We start from the raw sequence: 21,920 nt of genomic DNA on the forward strand, positions 1-21,920 counted from the left end.
AGTGGAGGATGCTGAAGACAGGCTTAGATGGAGGAAACTGATTCGCTGTGGCGACCCCTGAAGGGAAAAGCCGAAAAGGAAAAGAAGATTTGGGACACCCTCAAATCAGTCATTGCACTGCTGCCTTCCTGTCACCTGCTTGTCACTCTCCTGCCAAAAACATTATCCGGTTGGTCCAGTTTACTTTGTCTTGAAACTTTGGCAGCCACCTCCCTAATTTGCTGCAAAACTTGTATATAGGTCGCCGCAGGGTGACATGTTAAGATATGTGATCGTAGTCTAAATGTCCAGCCAAAGTCTTGGCTGACCTGAACAGCTATTTAATGACACTCTGCACTGCAGAGAATAACATTTTAGAAAACTATTGTTTTAAATTATAATCATTCTTATTATGAACATTGTTGTATCTTTAAATTGTGTCAAATTGCTGTCAGATGCTCATGTCTGGATGAAATGAGATTATATATATATATATATTAAATAAGATTTATTACAAAATAGTCTTTAAAAAAAAAAGACAAGATAATCTCACAATATTTGCCTCTGGAAGACAGGAATTGTGCTTTGAAACTTGATTACGTTTTATATCCTCTGTCTAACCAACTGAAAAATGCCCCAATATTTCCCAGCATTCTTTTTGCAATTATTGAAAAAAATGTTGAATAAAAAAAAAAAAAGTAAAATAGCAAAAATACTTCTTCAAATAACATTGACACATCAGAGATATATTAGGTTATATTATATCCTTTACAATAAAAATTTGGCCCCATATTGATATTTTTTTCCATTCTAAATATGTAACCATTTCTGACCATATTAGTCTCAATCTATAATCTCCAATCTCCTGCCTTTTCATCCATCCCGTGTTCTTTACTCAGAACTTTTCCTCTTCTTCCCATTTTTCTCCTTCCATCTGAGCAGATATCAACTTTCTGCTTCCTCCGTAACCTTTCCGTTACCTTAGCGATGACATCAGCTGTTTCTCGGAAATCCTGACACCGACCAACGCTGGAGCGAGCCAGAAAGTCTTCTATCAGACGCACTCCGATGTTATAACCCCTGTGAAAGAGAGGGAAAGAATGAAAACAGACAGACGAAACCTAACCTTGAGGGGAAAAACACGAATGTGGAACATCTCAAAGGTTTAGGATGAAAGTATGAATCTCTCAGGAGATTTTGAGGTTCAAGAATTATATTGAATAATATAAAGGACAGATAAAAACAGAAGCTTTTCCTAAACACATATATCCAAATATCTTTAACCATGTGGAGGGTATTTTGCAGATCGAGAAGCAGGTTTTTGATACAAAGTAAAAACAACTCCTTGTTTTGATTTAGGCTTAAGGGCTCCCTTAAAAAGAAAAAAAATAGAACTTTATTCAAAGAGAGTAGTGTCTATTTCCATCTTATGAGCACACTTTTCTTCATAGCAATGAAGGGTTGATTGAAAATTGATGCAAAACAGTGTTAATAACTAAAGGAATTTAAGTTTAGATCTTGTAACAACAGCTGTTCAAACCTGTTACACTAATTACAATAAAATAAAATGATGCATGCTTATGCCCTTCTAACAAAAACTACATAAATAAACTTTTTGACGATTAATGTTGATATTTCTGTTTTTTCACTGCTGGATTTTAAAGTAATTTTACAACTGTCAGATGGTTTTGCCTTGACGGAATGATATCATATTTTGAACAACGATGTAAACAATAAAAAAGTCAAACTTGCCTAAAAGAAACTTAAAAAAAAATCCTCTATTTTTGTGACAAGTGCATTTGCACAGCTGCACATTGTATGAAAAGGTTTTCAGAAAGTGTACTTACATTTTGTCCAACTGTTTATTGACTTCCTCGTCGTTCTCATAGTCTTTACAGAGCTGGCTCACCAGGGCCCCATAAGTTAACGTAAACAGCTCAGAGTTCTACAGGAAATTAAAGGAAACAACAAGATAATCAGATACTAAGTTTATTTGTGGTGCATTTCTATTATTATAAATAGACTAATCTGAGACAGAGTTTCTAATGCTTGAAATAAACGACTAAATCAAATCAAAATCAATTCACATGTAGCTTTAATTGGCACTCTTAATTAATAAAACCTGCTGCAGAGACAAAGTTAACATTAGTCCAAACATGAAACCAAAATAAAAAAATTAAAGAATTAAAACATGATTTGTAAAACAAGTATTTTAGAGCTCAGATTATTTTTCCTTTCACCTGCCATTATGCTAACCTATAGACAGCGATGAACAATACTAAAACACTATATACGGTATATTTATACTGCAAAATAATTATTGCTAACTTTTTATTTTTAATAAAGCAAATTAAACACACGCAAAACTAGAGAAGAGCTGCATTAAAAACCGAGACAGGTAGCTAGCATTTGTAAACACATCAAACTACATTTCCTCTTTAGGTTAGCAATGAATAAAACAGACGTTTAATATAATAAATTCAACAATTTGTAGATGACTTCTTCACATTAACGACAATTTAAAACAAGCTGGTAGATTTCATATAACTATTTAGCAAGTCAAACTTGACAGTTAGCACTTTGCTAGTTTAGCTAGCTAGCACTGTTTTTAATTCCGTCGGGGCCGCCTACCATCTTTTTGCTGTCTGTTGTTCGGTTGGATTGCCTGGACATTGTGGGCAGCGTTACAGGCTTACGCTCGCGGCGACTCGAGATTAATCCTTTATTTATTTGATTCTGGCTGAGTATTAGTTTTCGTTGTCGCCTGCCGAGACATACACTTCCACAAACGGAAAGCTAACCAGACTTTAAACATTCAACTTCCGGTACCCTTCAAAGTAAATGTTCTTCTTCTAAAAGCGGAAGTTGCTGAAAGAAAAGAAACCCTTTCAATGCATTTTGTAACACTCAAGAAAATACACTTTTTGATTTTTTTTTCTTCATTATATTTATTTATCAATATAAAAGTGTGTGATTAAAAATATTACTTTGAAAGAATACATAAATTTTCTGCACGGCTTAGTTCCGGCTACACCTTCAATAAACAGCGCCCTCTTGTGGTACTAAAAAGTAGACTGTTCATGCAGTTTGGTAAATGGCCACAAGATGGCAGCGTGTGCACAACATTTGGAGAGCGTGGGCGCGCGCATGAGTGCGCGCGGGAGTGTGTGTGCCTGTAAGCGAGAAAGAAAAAGCCACAGAGAGTCAGATAGATTACAGATGTGCTTCAAAGTCGACTCCTGGAAATCACATGGTGCTTCCTGTGCAGGCTGGGGTGCATGCGCTTTCAATAACCCGCGTGCTGGTTGGCTGAGCGGCTCGCATCTCCTCATTGTCAAACAAACTCATTGCACTCCCCGTCGAGGAGGAGGAAGAAGAGGAAGAAGGGAGTGCATCGCATTTGCTGCTTACGAGGTAAAAGGTCTATAGAAAGCAGCCGGCACGCGGACGGTAAAGGCGGGCTGTGGAGACTACGGCGCAGCGATGATGGGCAAATCTGTGAAAGACGTTGACAGATACCAAGCTGTCCTCAACTCTTTACTGGCGCTGGAAGAGAACAAATTCTGCGCTGATTGCGAGTCCAAAGGTGGGTAATTAATTTCCCCCTTTTCTTTATTTCTTTTTTCCCTTTCAGCCTCATCTCATCAACCAAAGCAGGAGTATATCTTCTTGGTCGCTTACTACACCGGGAAATGCTGCATTGCATGCACCGGTTCTCGACCAATTAGGTTGTACTATGACGGGGCCACATCCTCACACTGGAGAAGCATGCGGTTACATCATGCCAAAAACACGCAAATGGGATCATGTCCTGGTGTTTATGGTGAGAGGAATGCTCATGTTACTGAGTACCAATAGATAAAAATACTAATAACACCAAAGAGTGGAATCCTTGATGGAGAATTTCTCGAACCCCAGTAGGAAACTGGAGTATAGTCAGACAGATGCAGACATGTGCTGACTTTCAGTCGCCCTGAACAGATTGTTCCTGCTGGATAAAGATATGTCTATACTGGAGATGTGATGATTCCCTTTCCCTGAGATTTGTTTCCGGCCTTGGTTCAGTTCCACATATAATTTGTGTATTACACAACAACAATCTTTTTTTTTAATTTGCTAATAAGCAAGTAACAAAACCTTGGCTTTTACCACATGTGTCAAAGTCAAGGCCCGGGGGCCGGATCCGGCCCCAAGGGTTATTCTATCCGGCCCTCCAGATCATTTTATTTTATTGTTATCCTGGCTTGATGTTATCTTTTGCTTATTAACTTCTATAATGTTGACAAAATATATTTTTAAAGAGAGCAAAAATGTTGAAAGTTATTTAAGGTTTAAGTTGATTTATTCTAGAATAATATTCCTACCTTTATTTATGTAAAAAAGTACGGTTTTAAAGTTTTAAAAATTAGCATTGTGCTAGCTTTTTGGACTGTTTTGGCATTCAGTAACATTTTTTAGGCTTTTTTTTTAGTTTAGCTCATATTTGAACTACATGCTAGCTGTTTTGGCTCATTCAGACTTTTTCTTTTAAGTTTTTTTTTTTTTTTTTGGCTATTTGGAGTTTAATATTTAAGTTACATGCTAGCTGTTTTGGCTAATTCAGGATTTAAAAAAAAATTAAGGCTATGTTGGAGTTTAGCTAATATTTCAGCTTCATGCCCACTGTTTTGGCTAATTCAGGCTTTTATCTTTTTGGTTTTTGGGGCTATTTTGAAGTTTAGCTTTTTTCAGCTACATGATAACTGTGCTGCTAACCTAAGTTTTCCTTTTTTTCTAATTTAGCATTTAGCTAATTTTAGCTGGCTATCAGCTTCAGCGTTTTCAGCTATTAGCTTCAGTGATTTTAGCTAGTAGCTTCAGCGTTTTTAGCTATCAATTTCAGCATCTTCAGCTATCACCACTAGCATCTTCTGTGGCCAAATTCAGCTTACAGCATTCACACTAGCATTATCGTAGGTAATGCGATATATCTAGTACATAATTATGTTATAGAATTATGGTTCTAAAGTTTTAAAAATTTTGTTTTAGAATATTCAATAAATGTTTATTCTGTTTGGCCCACGACCTATAGTGTGTTTTGGATTTTGGATTTTTCTGTGGGATTGAGTTTGACACCCCTGGCTTATACTATAGCCCTGTATACTGTACTAAAACAATAAATAATAAATTCTTCTTAAATTTAGCATCGTGCTGACAATGTCATCGTAAAGGCTGTAAGGACGCGACACTACACTTTCCCATCAATTCAGTTCAATACTGATATTCAATAAAGTCTGTTCTGCATTGATCAGTTATTATGCTGATATCTGTGTGAACAAAAACAAGGCTGAATTGGTTTATTTCAGTATTGGACGAATCCTCCATGGAAGAGATAAAAGCATAGATCAGGTTAGAGTGATTTGGGTTTACTGTCCCAAAGAGGCTGGTGTCATCAGTTATTTCACCATATTGGTGGGTAAACATTGGTATTTTGGCACCAAACACAGAGCTGAAGCACCAGTGTCTCCAAGTTCCCATGCTTTGCTGCCCAACTGGCCACTAGTTGATAGACCTGCACAATATATCGAAAATTTATCACCATTGCAGTATTAGGGGTGTGCCACAACATCAATATTGCGATATATTGTGACATTTAGTCCTGCAATTGATTCTTGATGGGTTCTCATGAAGTATCAATCTTTTATTTTCGTTTCAAGAGGCTGTAAAACATTATATTCGTCATTGTTTGGTGAGACGTTCCTCCAGATGTAGACAGGGGGCGCATGCAAGACTGGCTGTTGGATTAAAATTTTTGTTCTGTTGTTTACAACAATTTTGCAGTAAGTAGTGGCACTGCTTCTTATGTCTACTATTGTTAACACTGAAATGCTTGTCAAAGACAGAGTATTACTGATTTCAGAAATGTTGCACAAAAGTGTATATTATTATATCTATTATGTCTATTATATCTTTTTTTGGATATCGGAATAGAGCTGTGAAAGAAAAAGTCTGGAGCCAGATTCACCAGATTTTTACCGCTTTGACATTTCACATGAGGCCTCCTCCATCTGTGAACATGAGCTAGTTTGGAGTTGCGACAGTCCAGTGTGAACACCATATGCTAAAATTGCTAAAATCTAGCTATCATTTTTGTGATATTTTCAAGCTTATAGAAACATGTTCTTTCATGCTAAGGGTTATACATATGTTTGCTTTCTACCTTATCTTCTATCGAAATGAATGAAATTGCCTCACACTTTGTCAGAGAAATACTTCAGCTCTGCAGCGGCTTGTCATTTATGGAACGCCCACAGAGAAGGCCCACAATTCATGGAAATCACTGCGGGCTGTCATTTACTCAGACATGCCGGGATTATGCAACAACAATGTTTTCAGAGTCATTTTTCCTGAGTTACATGTCTTTAAAACTGCGTCTGCGTTGATGCTGACTGATGCACCTCTTAGAGTAAAACTAAGATTTTGTTGCTGTAGCCTACATCTATTTTGTACTTCTTAAACTGAGGTCCGATGAGAAAACCTGAGCTAATTTTTCCTTTCTCTTGTGGACAAGGTTGTGTGGCATAAAAATAGATTTGTCAATACAAATAGGAGCTGTTGCAAAAACATACAAATGCCCATAAAAGGGTTTTTTGACCTCTAGTGCAAGGTAACTTTAGTCCAAATGATTCCAGTCTATTAGTGTGCCTAATGTTTATTTGTGTGTGTTTTTTTTTCTACACATCCAGCTTTGACCTTCCTTGGTTTCTATCACAAACAGAAAAAAAGAAAAGATGTGTGCACTGATATCTGTCTCACCACTTTGTCAGTGTGAGGTTGTGATGACACAAGTGTTTCTGTGGACAAATAGAGATCAAAACCATGACTACATATCTAGATTTACAGTGTTTTTGGAGGAGTTCCCTGCATTCACCAGGAGGAAGTTGGGTCAGATTTGATCATTTCACTTTTTGTTTTTTTACAGATGGACTAGAAAATGTTGACTATTTTAAATGACTGTTGTCTCTACAAAAGCTGCTATTACCTGGAAGTTGGCTGACCCGTACAGGTGTTGCTGGTTTTGGGCCCTAAAGGGTTGTAGAGAGTTATAGACCCATTGGTGTGTCTTTTAGATCCATTGATGCTCAAATGGCTATGTTAAGGAATGTAATGATAATAGAGTAAGTGTTACGTCCTGCTCCTGCACCTTATTCCATCGTGTCAGTCTGTTCACCTGGCAGGTGTGGCCAATGTTCCTTGATTGGTACCTGCTGGCTATTTAAGACAGAGAAGGCCACACCAAGGCAGGTTGAGGTTGAGGTGGAGGTGGAGGTGGAGGTGGAGGTTGAGGTTGAGGTTGAGGTTGAGGTTGAGGTTGAGGTTGAGGTTGAGGTTGAGGTTGAGGTTGAGGTTGAGGTTGAGGTTGAGGTTGACCCTGACCCTGACCCTGACCCCCTTCATCTTACATTACTGGGTTTTCTTATGTTAGTTTGGGGTTGGACCTTGGTAGTCTTGTCTTGCAGGCTTTGTTTATTTGTTTTCTTTAGGTAGATTTTGGTTAGGCAGCCCTTCACAGGGACCTGCTGACTCCGACGGTCGACATGGCTGGCTCAGCAGTCTCCCTGACTTATTTTATGTTTGGCCAAGATTCCAATTCCCTTTGTTTTTTCTTTTTGTTTGAACCAGCACACTAATTATTTAATTTTGCTCTTCCATTTCAGGACACAGGGTTTTATTTAATCAACTGTTATTTTTAATCTTACTTGGTGTCCAGCTTTTATGTTATTGTCCCCTTTTTCATTTTCCCCTAGACTTGAGGCATGTGTGCCCATTGGGGACGTAACAGTATCGGGAAGTACCGTATTTTACGGACTATAAGTCGCTTTGGAGTATAAGTTGCAGCCATGTTTGTTTTGAACAGAACTTCTTCTTCTGCGTTTCTGTCAGCAGACGGCAGCAAATACTGATACACAAACCGACACCGCCCTCTAGTGGTTGTTAGTGGGAAACAACCACTTAAAGCTAACCGGTTGTTAGTGGCGAAAATAACAAATATTTGAGCTAGGGGTGGGCGATATGACAGTGTAAAACCGTCTTACGATCTTCAAAGCTAACAATGTTTCATTTTTGAGAGATTGTTTTATCACGATCTTCTCCGAAAAACTGCAAGAGCGAGAAGGCAAAAGCTTGTTGACTGGCACATGTGTATACCGCGGTCCACCGCACCCCGTACGTGCGCACACCTCATGCTAGCATAATATAAATCAACTGTCCATTCACATCAAATGGAGTTCGTGTCAAATTCATGAAAATCGTCTTTTTTTTTTTTTTTTTTTTTTTTACGAGCCCTTAAGTAACTGCTTCACGGTTATCTTAAAGTATTTTCACCTGAAGCTCCCGCCGGATGTAGGAGGAGCTTCCTGCAAAAGCTTTTCTCGACACGTTTCCATTTATGGATTCAAAGAATCTCCCAATGAGGAGGAGCAGCTGTCCCGCACAGGAGAAAGACGCTGCTCCATAACAAACTCGCTGGTGCCGTCAGGGGACGATGGTATGGCAAAGCAAAGATACCAAAAATCACCAGGAAAAGTGAGCATGGGAGTGTCACGTTTTACAGATAATTATTTTAAATATTTAAATGTTCCCATAGTTAGTTTCAATAAAACAATTAATACAAAAAAAAAAACATTTATCACTGTTTCATTAATCCTTTAATTTGGACATTAGGGGGTGGGACGAGAACATTTGTATTTTAAGGGAACCCCAGACAGATTTGATATTTTCCACACTATTTTTAAGCAATTTTTTTTCTCTCAGATTTTGTAGATTTGGTCAAAAAACACGTAAATGTAATCAGAAACTACATGTTTTAGCATGTTGTTTGTGTTCAAAGTTTAAATATGTTTCGTTTAACAAATAGGCCTCAATGAGCAAATGTTTTGATGATATAATTATTGTGTGTAAAGTACTTTATGTGCTTATTGAAATTAAAATTTGAAGCATTTCCAAATATATATTTAGCTTTTATCTTGTTTTTTGCTGTTTTTTTTAATTTTTTTTTTACTTTTTACTGATCAGAAAAATGATCCCAACCATGACCCTAAGACCGTGACACGATCCGAACCGTGAGTTTTGTGATCCATTAAACCCCTACTTTTAATACATTTGAAATTAAAATTTGAATAAATATAAATATTTGTTACAAATGTGTTTACTTCTTTCATCTAAAATCATTATAATTCTTTTTTGTCAATTTGAATTTATTTTTAAGAAATCATGAAAAAATTGAAATCGTGAAATAGCATTTAAATAATCATAATTTGAGCCTATTTATGTTTTAAAAAAATCGCAAAAAGTCTTAAAAAAATCGCTCCTGAGTATAAGTCCCATCAGTGGCCAATCTCTGAAAAAAACGTGACTTATAGTCCAGGAAATACTGTACGGTGTGTGTCGCATAAGTGTTTGCTTCAATCTGTGGGCAGCAGCATATCCGAAGGACAAATGTGCATGAACATTTTTGCTTTACAAGTTCACTGAATGGTCTACTACCTTGATATTTTGTGTGGGTCACCCGTGCGCCCTATACAGGTTTACCTATTTATTTTTTTGTCCGCAGACACTTTATATTCAACCATAAGAGCAGTAGTGACTACATCTTAACACTTATCCAGTTTTGGGTCGCAGTGGAAACGGTCCATATAAGAAACCTATATCTATGCAAGGATGCATAGATATAGGTTTCTTAGCACCATTTCCTGTGTGTCCAGGAGAACACTGAGGAATTTGCAGAAAAATCTAATCTCCCCAGGATGTTTAAGGGCTCCTCTTGAAGGAGAAGCAGCTCCACTCTGAGCTCCTCCATGATGGCCACGCTATGATCTATTTTCTGAGAAACACCATACGAGGAAGCTCACCTCCATTACCTGATTTCTGGGATTCTAACTATTTGTTCATGCTAAAAATGAGTTGAGGCACGTAGATTAGAATTTGAAAAGCTTACGAGAACGAGGATGGTTATTCTGACGAATAACGAATATAATGATTAAGTAATAGCCGTTTGTACCTCAATGGAAGTCTAGGGTTTTTGCTTCTTTGAGCCAACGGGCCCTTCTTCTTAAGAATGTCATGGGGGAGGGGTCACTCACTCCACTTCTCATATACAGTCAATGCATATAGCACATTCTATGGACTTCTTCTTGGCTCAATCTTTCTCTGCCTGAGATTCATGTCTTCAGATTTGGGGATCTGATTCTCATCTAAGGTGCTTCACAGTCAACTGCTCCAGCATGAATTACAGGTCACAGCTCAGCAGAGCTGAAGGAACCACGCCAAGATGAGATTCTCAATCCTTAAATGCCAATTACATCAAGAAACATCATTTACCATAATGTCCACATGGCACACATCTGTGCAATCATTTTTTCAAACTTTCCTGACTTTAATAAAGTTTTCTGGTAGGTTTTCTCTTGGCTCTTTGGCATCATGAAAAACATGTAAGAAGCAGAGACACTGTGAGATAAGGGTGTAGGCTAGAGTCTGGCGATACAATACGTATCACGATACGGGCCACACAATATGATACCTATCACGATATATCCCAAGACTATACCAGAACGATTGTTCACTATTATTTTTAAGCTGAAGCTCTCATAGCAACAAAAACCACGAGGCTGACTGAACACTTATCTGCTGGTTCTCGCGAGATCTTGTTTTGGTTCGGTGTAGAGCTGCTCACAGAGGTTCAGTGTGCTGTGCTGCCAACTACTGGTCGAGGGTTTAGGTGGAAAACAAAAGTAAAACATGAAGGACCCTTAAAAATAATCAATCAAATATCACTGTGTTAGCAGATTGAAGCCTTTTCCCAAATGAAGTCTCACAATATATCGCCAGATTGATTTTCCTCTACACCCATACTGTGAGCTCTGGAGCATAGATGAAGCATCCAGACTGTTACCACAGATGAGCCCAAATAAATGTACTGTAATGTAACAGTGTCTAATTAGTTGATTGATTGATTTGGTTTATTTCAAGCATTTTCAGCAAAAACAAAGGAAAACACAATTAAAAAAATCAAGAATATTATTCCTAAATTGATTTAAAAAAAGAGAAAACTAAAGAAAAGGATGCTATCCTCCTAACATTATAGTAGCTCCTAATCATGAATGTAAATGTATACATACACCACACACACATGCATCTGTAAAATATAATGATTGTCAAGTAAAGTTTGATTCATTGCTGGAACTAGAGAACAAGAAAAATGAAATGTATACAATTCCACCCCTATTGTGTTTTACATAACCTTTTTTTGAACATAGTTACCATTAAATTTATTAATACTTGTGCAGATCATTTATCAAGTAAAAAAGATACATGTCTTTTTGTTTATAATGAAAATGTATTATCACATTATTTCAGAACTGATTCAAGTCATGTAACAAGTAGTACTTATTGATTACCATCAGAGAACATCAGAAAACAGAAGATTTTTTAAGGTTGAAACTTCCTGGAAGGAAAACTTATAGTCAATGATTAAAATAGGGACATCTGCACTCATCTGTATGATCATCAGCAGTTTTTACTGAATTCACCTTGATATATTTCAAACTGAAACTAATGAGAACATCAAATGTGATGATGGAATCCCTGACCAGATGTGACATGCAGGCCTTGTGCTCCATGTAAACAAGCCATCAAGCCACAATTCGTTTTCTAGATGAACCGTTACACCCTCACTGGTGCATGATTCATGAAGAAATGTTGTAATTAGGCTTTAGATCCAATTAGCTACAGCTACGCTTATTCTGTGTTTGAAATCAAAGCGGTTTGATTGGATATCAGCGTCATGTAATACATGAATTCATTCATTCAGAAACTGCTGATCTAATAAGGAGATTCTGGTAACACAAAGCGATAGGGACGTCGGTAATGGAGACGGGAGCTCGTGATCTTTTATTGATTTATGAAACACCCCCCCAGGTTAATTATTAGAAAACAGCAGGAGGACAAACACAGTACAATATTTAGTTTGGATGGGCTCAAAGTCTGGTGATCTCAGGGTCTAACTTGTACTTGTCATGACTAATGCACAGTTTGGGTCACCTTTTAGGGAGATATCAATACAAGTTAACTTACATTTGATAGACTTTAAATCAAGTTGAAATGTATGATATGCTATAAGTAATAAAGCTTTCCCAAAACCTTTGTTCATCCTTAAGGATGTAAAGATTCTCTGTGAATCAGTTAAAAAATGATTCAAACTCGTCAACATGTTCGTCGGTGCAGAAAATAAAAAAGTCGGTTTGACACGGCCTGTAGAAATGCAGAGCTTATGACATGTCCTCATGCAGGCTCGCTGTGAGTGTGTGCGCACCTGTGAGTGTGTGCGCACCTGTGAGTGTGTGCACACCTGTGTGTGGCCGTAGCGGAGGGGCTGCATGCTCATGCAGCTTGGCTTCTCTCCTGGGAAATTCCCGGAGCTCCTTCGAATTTAAACGTTTCACATAAGTCAGTCCCTCCAGGATTTCGTGATCCCAACTATTAGCACAAATTCATGCAAACCCGAGATCTTTTGCTCACCTTGCAACGTTACATTTTCATCGCAACTTTACTGTAACTTTGACCAATCTACCATGACAACTAGGGATGTCCCGATCAGGTTTTTTTGTCCCCGATCTGATTCTGAGTGTTTCGATTTTATGGATTTGCCGATACCGAGTCCAGATCCGATACTTTTGCAGCACGAACAAATTGAATAAACGGATTTGTGTTGTCCCTTATTTATATTTCATTAACATTCTTTTAGCATTAAAAACTTAAATAGAACACTTGTGTGAAGTAGCTTTAAAAAATAATTAAAAATAGGGCAAATATAAACAAGGAAAAAATTAACTATTTTCTTGTTATATAAGCGATAATTAGTCATGTGAGAAAGTTTAGTGGCTTTAATATCTTTAGAGCTATTGAACATTTTTGACCAAATGTGATTCCTGTCCTCATTTAAAATTCTTAAAAATAAATTACAACTTTGTTTTAGCATAAAATTTGATGATGAGTGTTCATGAATAGCTGATATCATTATTAGTTTTCATTTATTCGTTTTTTTTTGTTTGTTTTTTAAGATGTGCTTCTTTTTAAGCCATATCAAAGGACAGCTCGGGTCCTAAGGAGTTAAATCACTGCGCTAGCATGTAGCAGTTAGCAGCTGCTGTGTAGCACATAGAGCTTCACATTAAACACAAGCAAAAATACTGTCTTTTTCTGTCAAAATGCCTTTAGAGGTTGTTGTTTGTGTTAGGACAAACCAGTAGAGACACCTGCTGTCACTTTAAAGTGTTTTAAAAAGAGTTATTGATCACAGTCTGAATCTGTGATCATCTAGTAGCTTGACTGAATTGTTTATGTTAGCCTTCTGCTTGAGCTGCTGCCGTTTTCTGCTTCGTTTTCCGGGAATAACATTTTGTGATCTTTTCATGACATGTAGACATAGTGGAGTATTTATCCGGAATGATACAAGTGAAATATAAAGTGCTAAAGAATAAATGAAATATCCGATCAGAGCAGGGGGCTTGTAGTCCACCAGGTGTATTTTCTATCTCACAAATATGTTCTTTTTCAACTGCACTTTTTTAATCTGATTCTCAAGATTAAAGTATTAAAGAAATACTCAGAAATGCTATTTTGTGATTAATTTACCTAATACGTGTCCTCGAAACACATTAAAAAACACACAATTTTCATTAGAGTTTGTCCAAATAAAGCAACAAAAGCCTCTAAATTTGCTGAAATATCCCTAACAAATCTAATTTATGGCCTCTTTATATTATCTAATAAATTCTGTGGTCTTGGAAGGAGGCAGGTGTTTGACCTAAAGAGTCGTTCCTCACATCTTTAGTACTTCTATTTGCCTTCATCAAGGCCAGCGTTTAACCATATGCCTCGCAGTGACGTTTGGTCTAATCTTGTTTGTGTTCATGTGCTTTTGATCGCCGTCATCGAGGAGAAAGAAGAAGAAGAAGTGGTGGGATGTATGGGTGCAATGTGTTTACCTCAGCTTATTGCCAATCACCTCAGCTCTCATACAGCAGCGGTGGTGCTTTCCAAACTTCCTGTCTCTCTGAAACCGCTTCCCCTAAAAGTAACAGTTTTATTACAAAGCACTGTGGTAAAAATAAACGTGCAGAGATAAGAGGATGAGGCAGGTGCATACTGTTGGTGTTTGCACGTCTGCTCGTTTGTGTGTAGGTTTTAGCTGCCATCAAAGCCCTTTTATTGGCTCAATTGTGCTCTTGTTTACGTACTTGGTTGCCGTGGAGATTTCACCTGGCGAGGTCACGCTTTCTCCTCTGCTGCAACCTCCACCAGGAGTCCTTTGCCTCTGCTCACGCCCCTTTAATCTCATCCAATCACAGCCCAGCAGGGATTTCTCTTAAAACGAGAAGCTGATTGGCTGTTTCCTTCATCGGCTGAAAAGGAGTTTAGGAGTTGGTACAAAGGAACAGTTGGCACAGTGGGAAAAGTACAGTTAGCCTCTAATACAGTTGCACCACTGTACAAAGCAACTTAAGGGGCCCTTAAATAAGCAGTCTTTAAACTCTAAAGAAGCTCTAAAAATGATTAGAAATGTAAAAAAAACTGCAGCAAAACCCACAGTTTGAAGGTTTTCTGGGGTGCATGTGGTTATCACATATCATTGCATTTGCAGGTACATTCGTCATTACAAAAGAGTCGAGTGACATTTTAAAATAGGTTTCCAATATCACCCCCAAAACCCCCCCAAAATGTCAACTGTAATGTTTAAACAAATACTTGGATTTGCTTCTAAAAATCTTTCTGTCTTTTAAAGGCACTGAAATAAAGCATGAAATATTTTCCAAAAATGTACATTTTAAACCTGAAGGATAGCTCAAAGTTATACCTAAAATATATGTTGCTGCCACAACTTTAGAGCATTTTGTTCAATAAATAACATTTTTATCAGTTAAATTCAAATGTTCTAAATTATTAAAGAGGCTGGACTACTTAACCGTTCCTGTTCAAATTAGGGGTGTAGGGAATATTCATTTGGCGATTTAATCACAATATTTCATTTGGCGATACTTGTATCGATTTAAAATGCTGACAAGACGATATTTATGTATTTATGAGTTTCCTTCAGGTTCTTACTTTTGTTTCCCAGCTAAACCCCCAATAGCTGGTTGGCAGCACACCGAGCCTCTTTGAGCAGCTCTACATCGCGACCAAAACAACAAGACCTCTCAAAAACCAGCGTGTGTTAAATGTTCAGTCAGTCTTGCAGTTATTGTTGTTATGAGACATGTACTACTTAGTTTTTACTTGGAATTGGTACTGAAATGAAACTGTGCTTAGTGTATTAATATTCAGGTATGTTTTTTTTCTAAGTCAAAATAAAAAAAAAAAGTGAAAAACGGTTCTAGTACAGTCTTGGGTATCTATCGTAATAAGAAAAGTTTCGTGAGACATGTATTGGGATACGTATTGTATCGCCCGGTTCTTGCCAATTCACACCTCTAGTTTGAATACTGATGTTTTATGCAAACTATTAAAATAAAAACTCTTGTAAAAAGTAATAAAAAGCAGAGATCAGGAAATGCTTCAAAAATAAGAGACATGTTACTAAAAGTGTTTAAGGAGCTAAATTGGGCCAATATTATTTGAAACCCAAAAAAACAACTTGAAAAAATATTGGTGTTTGCCCCCCAAAAATTTAATTTGCTATTCCAAAAAAAATTTATATTTTGAGCTTCAAATATACTGTTTTTTACATTTCAAAACTCAAAATTTCAGTTTCAAAACTTTTTTTTAACAGTTTCTAATCTTTTTTGCACTTTTAACTCTTCTTTTTTTTCCGTTTTCGAATCTGAAAATTTCAGGTTTCAAAACTTTTGGCCCCGTTGTGGCCCATTGGGGCGGGGCTAACACGAAGGACCAATCACACGTGACAAAGGGGCCAAAAAGTTTTGAAACTGAAACTTTCAGATTCATAACTGAAGAAAAGAAAGAGTTCAAAGTAAAAACAAATTTTAATTGAAAAAAAATAGAAACTTTGAGTTTTGAAACCTAAGAAACAGAACATTTGAAGCTGAAAATAATTACGTTTATTTTAGAGTAGAAAAAAGTTTATGACATTTACATATTTTTTTGGCCAAACACCAATATTTTTTTCAAATTGTTTTATATGGGTTTCAAATAATATTGTCCCCAATTTAGCTCCACAACTGTTCAGCCAGCTTGTCTCTTCATCTAAGGTGCAAACGAAGCTAAAGTCTGCTTCAATTTCAGTATTTCTCAAGTTATGTTTCTTAAGTCTACTTTTTTTTTAATTTACCTGCAGACAGTGCACTGGCTACAAACTAAATTTAAATATAGCAAAAAATGCATATTTACCATGAAGAAACATTTTTAAGTTTTGCTTAAGAAACAGAGTGGGCGTCCGCCATCACAAAGTTTTAAAGCCAAAACTAAGGCCAAAGAAATGCGGTTTGTGTTTGTAGAAACAAACCTGACAAGTGAGGCCTCAAACGCTGCAGCAGCTGAAGCACAAATGGAAAAACATTACTTGAAACTCTTATGTCTACTTACTTGCGCCATTTAATATAGAAAAGTGATGAAAAGTTGTGGTAAACATGCTCAGACATCAAACCTTTACAAAAAGGGGATTTAAAAAAATATATATTTTCCTTAGGAGTTTAATGTATTAACTCAATGATATTACATAGTACATTAAAAAAAAAGTTTTAAAATAGTTTTTGCTTCCTTTTTGATGTGTTTTTTCCTTTATAGCCCTCACCTGCACAGTAAAAGATTTTTGCATGGATATAACAGATGGTGGGTGTATGTTAATAAATTATCAATAGCAATCCATCTGCCAATAGGTCACTGAATAGCTTTGGGGCTTCCAGACATTTCTTGTGCCTAGGCCGGCACAATGCTTGGAGGAGGAGCAGGAACGGCTGATGACCGAGGCTCTGAGGATTACCTCAGTGCATGCAGAGAGAACGTTTATCCTTGTGGGATATAGGCTAATGAGCCACATGCACCTGCTCCTGCAGACGTGTACGTCACTAGGCATGAGCAGGAGCAAGCGTGTCCGTGTGAATTGCCAACTATGCGTGGAAAACAAAAGAAGTTGAGATGTTTTGGAATTAGTTTTAGCTTAACTAAAAGTTTTAAGAGTTAGAGATTAAATAATTCTCATTTATGTAATGTTGGATGTTTCATTTTGTGAGGTACACTGAAAAAACTAAATCTTATGCCGGATGAAGGACCCAAACACAGGAGACCAGGCTTAGTGACAGTAACTTAAACCATTTAATAAATTAACCAAAACATGATAAATACCCAAGGAGATCAAAATGGTGACACAGTGGAGCAGGTGACCTTACAAGTATGAACTGAAAACCAGACGCTTAAATAGGCTTAGGGCAATTAACTGAAACGAAAACAGCTGTGAATAATGACTAACCTGGAACTGGTGTGACTGACAAGGACACTGAGAACCAAAAAACAAACTAAATAAAGCCAAAGAACACTTACAGTACCCCTCCCAAAAGAGGCAGATCCCAGATGCCCCAAAACCCCAGGAGGATGGAGCATGGAAGATCAAAACAAGAGGTAGTCCAGAAAACATTTAGGGTTCCAGCAGCCAGACGGATGTGATGGGTATCAGAAACCCTCCTTAGGAATAGTCGTGAAGATAAGCAGTTCCAGTGACTGTCCCCAGGAGCTATAAACATGAAGGGGCGGCCCCGGCGACCCTCCACAGGAACAGGATTGGCGGACATGGTGTGACGTGACTCGAATATGGCAGCAGGAAATCCCATCAGATGTGACGTGCCGTGGACTAGTCCCCCTGCTGGGTCCAAGGTGGTCAGAGCATTCTGTCAGAAGTGGCGGATAGAGACCCAAACACAGGAGACCAGGCTTAGAGACCATGACAGAAAAGACCCTTGCCTTAAGAAAAATTGTCTTAGTTTCTTACAATTTTGCTTTCAAAACTTTATTCTGATTTAAGACTTGGGCCAAATCCCCTACCTCTCCATTTGTTGTAGCATTTAGCGGGGTATTGGTGTCCAAGTTTTTATTTTTTTTTAATTTTTGACTGTGCCTCCCTGTGCCGCGAGAATGGTCCGAGTCGTGCTGTGCCGCAAAGGAGAAACGCATTTCTTTATGTGGGTGTGTTATGAAGCACAATACATTTAAATACAAGTAATGACTTTTGGTCTTTGCACAACTTCTTAAAGTTATAAAACCGATGTTGTTATGTATTTTCAGAGCGCTGGCAGTTACGTAGATGACTGGCGACTATTGATGACGTCACCACATAGTAGTGATGTCAGAATTGGAAGAAACTGGCTATGTCTGAATTTCTTCCCCACTCATTACATAGTGCATTCGCTATTTTCTAGTGCTCTCCGAATCTACCATTCCAAAATCCACTCGAAATTTCCCAGAGGTCTTTGCGAAAAGCTAGCATGTGTTGATGCTCACTACATTAGTGGATAAAGATAACAATGCGGAAATGTTTTCCCCCCAAAAAGAAAAAAAAATGTTTAAATTAGATTTTTTAATAAACCATCAACATTTTCATCATCAGAACACAGTGGAGTCACAAATAGACGTCGTAAAATGTTCGTATTGATTTGATTTTTACTTCATGAAATTGATGACGTCATATCCGACATTTAGGAAAGCAAAGGAAAAGTAGTGAGCATTGTGTCAGAATTGCTTTTAAAATCCAGGGCACTACATAGTTTTTTAGTAGTTAGGGATAAGGGTGGGACATAACCAGTATTTTTCCATATTTCTCAGTTTGGAGGGCTAAATGTGGGGCTAGGGAGGGGAAGAATTTGGATTCGGCCTTGGTGTCATTGGGAGTATACAAACTGCGATTATTGATTTCTCCTCTGATTAATTTTCAATCAGTGTGCACTTTTGTGAATTTAAATCCATACACCACTACCAAATCCAAGTCCCTGATTTTTCAAATTTGAAAGGTTTCGCTTTCAATACCCATTCACGTTTTGTACAGACTTAAAAATTTACCTATCAATGTGAGAGTTTTGATCACGAAACCCTGAAACACCCATAAAAGCGCGTTCACATAGACTTTTTATCAGAAGCGGTTGCTTGGACGTGCGTTGCAGAGGCCGGTGTAAACATAGCGACTATTATTTTTTCTTAAAACAATTATTTTTGGTAACCATTTTAGCTCAGTGGCAGATTATTTTCTCTATTTAAGCAAACTTTGATTTAAATAATGTTTGACCTTTTTTACCTTCTTTATTAATGATGGAAAACTTTCATTTCAAACCTTTAAATGTGACTTCTTTGTGCAGCTGAAATCCACCTGGTGATGAAACAAAGCACTTGTCTTTCTTCTCCACCTCTCATGTGCTTTAGCCTCCATGTTTATCAAACACACACAAACTCACTTTGGTCAGAGTGACTCATCTATCTCCTCTTCAAACCCTTTCATTTTAAGTTCTTTGCCCCTTCAAACACTTTGGATGCATTTATTTACCAGATCAGTTTTTGTTCTGATGACATAAAAATAGAGTTTGTTGGCCACCATCACAGAGCAGAAAAGAAATGCTAGCTTAAATGCCCCCAGCTTCTCACTGTCTTTCTTTGGTCTCTCTTTCCTTTTTTAGACATCTGTGTCTCCTACTCTCTTCCGGCTATTTCCGTTTAAAGTGTGTGGAGGTGTGCTTTGTTGCTGAGAGTCCTAATACTGCTGGTGAATTGATTGGAACCAAAAAGGTGCTGCGATGTGTCACAGTAAATATCTACTTAAGTCCGGATTTGGCTCATTATGCTAGTTAGCTCTCATGTTAGCGTATTAACACCCACTGAGAGCCTTTTGAAGGTGGAGAACTGTGGTTTCACCATGAGTAAACATCAACCAATCACTTTCACAATGAAGTACTTGAGGGTAAGTTGATGAATAAGCGTGACTATTTGAAAATATTGTCACAGCTGAAATGACCTGCCAATAAAATACATAATTGCTCTTTGATTTAACTAATTGGAACCTGGAAGTATTTATTTGATATCAGAATATTTTTTTTCATGGTTGTGAGGTTAGCTTGATTTTGCTTTGCTGTTAGCATTTTGTCATATGTACATGCTACTAATATAAGTGTCATGGCATTCCTGTTCATTCCTGTAACTGCAAGTTTGGCTACACATTCTAAGTCCCAACCTGTCATACACGGACGTATGGTTCGGGCCCCTTCTATGTCACTTTGAGTTTTTTGTCGTTTTTTGACTTGCTGGCTGTTCCCATTAAATCATGGGTCCCCAACGTAAACTGGGTTAGAGTACCGGTACCGGTCTGCATCCTGGTGGTGGACCGGACCCTGCACCAAAGGTTGGGGACCCCTGATTGGTGTATGCATTTTTTTCCTGTCTGTGCCCCAACACCAAGCGGCCTGGAGGTTGAGGACCCCTAATTTTATTACCCGAAAGAAACATTTTAGACACATAAAAACCTTGAATATTAAAAAGTACTTTGTCAACAACGAAATACCTTGTACTGCTAGTTTTAATATGCTAGTGAGCACAGCAGTCGACGGCATGTTTGTGCAAATGAGGACTCAAGGGTGGTTGGTGTTAGCGAGGTTGATGCAGAGGACAGAGTTAGAAGGAGGCGGATGATTCGCCGTGGCGACCCCTAAAGGGAGCAACCGAAGGACAAAGACGATGTTGATGGGTATTCTGAGGTGGTGATTCCTCCGTGAGGGAGTCTATGTATCCGTGTATGAGTTTTGACGTCCTTGTGTATCGTCTCTGTGCTTTAGCCCGTCTTTGAGACGTTGTATTGGGCTTTTTCAGACATCAATATAGCTGAGCATCTTTGGGATTTGCTGGATGAACAAATCCAATCAATGGAAGTCTTATCTGACAATACAAAGAACATGAAGGATCTGCTGCTGCACAGTGAACTTTTAAAGACCCACTCCAATCATCTTTTGATTTATTTAAAAAACTTTTTAAAAACTTTTGTCATTTTCTTGGACAGTTTCTGTAGACCTGCAGTAGTTCATTAGAGCTTGTGTGTATTTTCTACACACAAATACAGTGTTTTTCAAACTGCATTTTTTTTGTCTGCTCTTGATTCAGAATGATTTGAACAGAGTAATACCCAGTACTAGGGATGGATATTTTTCCAGCCGATAAAGATATTTCGCTTGCAACTGCAGGCGATACCAATATTTGCCAAAACCGATATTTAAAATGTCTAAAAGTTTAGATTTTCTTTTTGTTTCTTTATTAGAAATGCTCAACTTTTTTCTTTTACTGTACAATCACATTGTTCTTGACCACTTTAACTTACAGTATGTGATCTCTTAGGAACATGTATCACTTTAAAACTTTGAAAGAAATTTAGACCATTTACTGAGTATTAGACATAAATGTAAGACAAACTTATCATTACCAGGAATATTAGAAACAACATGTATCCTTAACAAAAATACATATACCTGATGACAGTCAGAACAATTACTGACTGACTGTGAGCAAAAGCTTCTCAAGGCCAAGGGTCTATTCCAGGGGTCAGCAACCTGTAACAGGAAAAGAGCCCTTCATAGATCAAAACCTAGAAAGAGCCTCATGGTCTTACTTTAGCCTTTAAGAAATTTGGATTTGCATTCACGACCTTCTTTTTTTAAAATAATAAATAGGAATTATGTCAATTTTTTGGAACAAACAAAAGCAAAAATATTTAAACAAAATAAATTATTATCTATGTGCACCTCAGCCATCAATTTATAAAATTAACTAGTCTAAATTGAATAAATGCTAATTAAGTAATCCTTACTTTTAAAAAAAAGCTATTTTAATTTTTCTTTTCTTTTGTTCTTTTTCCTTTCTTGTCCTCAGCAGTCTTTCACTGCTGGGTTTTGTTATTTTAGTTTGGGGTTGGATCTTGGCAGTCTTAG

General features: G+C 37.5%; 2 protein-coding genes across 2 annotated transcripts in view; one reads left to right on the top strand and one right to left on the bottom strand.

Annotated features, from left to right (window-relative positions):
• Positions 1-2,802, bottom strand: part of trappc3 (trafficking protein particle complex 3) — a 7,202-nt gene extending 4,400 nt beyond the window's left edge. The window contains exons 1-3 of the mRNA XM_024298236.2: positions 2,611-2,802; positions 1,827-1,924; positions 960-1,059 (exon numbers count right to left, since the gene is read on the bottom strand). Coding sequence (XP_024154004.1) covers positions 960-1,059; positions 1,827-1,924; positions 2,611-2,652 — 240 coding nt within the window. The 5' untranslated portion in view covers positions 2,653-2,802. The remainder of the gene's footprint in view (positions 1-959; positions 1,060-1,826; positions 1,925-2,610) is intronic.
• Positions 2,803-2,965: 163 nt separating this feature from the next.
• smap2 (small ArfGAP2) overlaps positions 2,966-21,920 on the top strand; it is a 33,308-nt gene continuing 14,353 nt past the window's right edge. Inside the window, exon 1 of the mRNA XM_024298230.2 lies at positions 2,966-3,565. Coding sequence (XP_024153998.1) covers positions 3,463-3,565 — 103 coding nt within the window. The 5' untranslated portion in view covers positions 2,966-3,462. The remainder of the gene's footprint in view (positions 3,566-21,920) is intronic.

The sequence above is a fragment of the Oryzias melastigma genome, linkage group LG11 (genome assembly GCF_002922805.2).
Source record: "Oryzias melastigma strain HK-1 linkage group LG11, ASM292280v2, whole genome shotgun sequence".
Taxonomy (NCBI): Eukaryota; Metazoa; Chordata; class Actinopteri; order Beloniformes; family Adrianichthyidae; genus Oryzias; species Oryzias melastigma.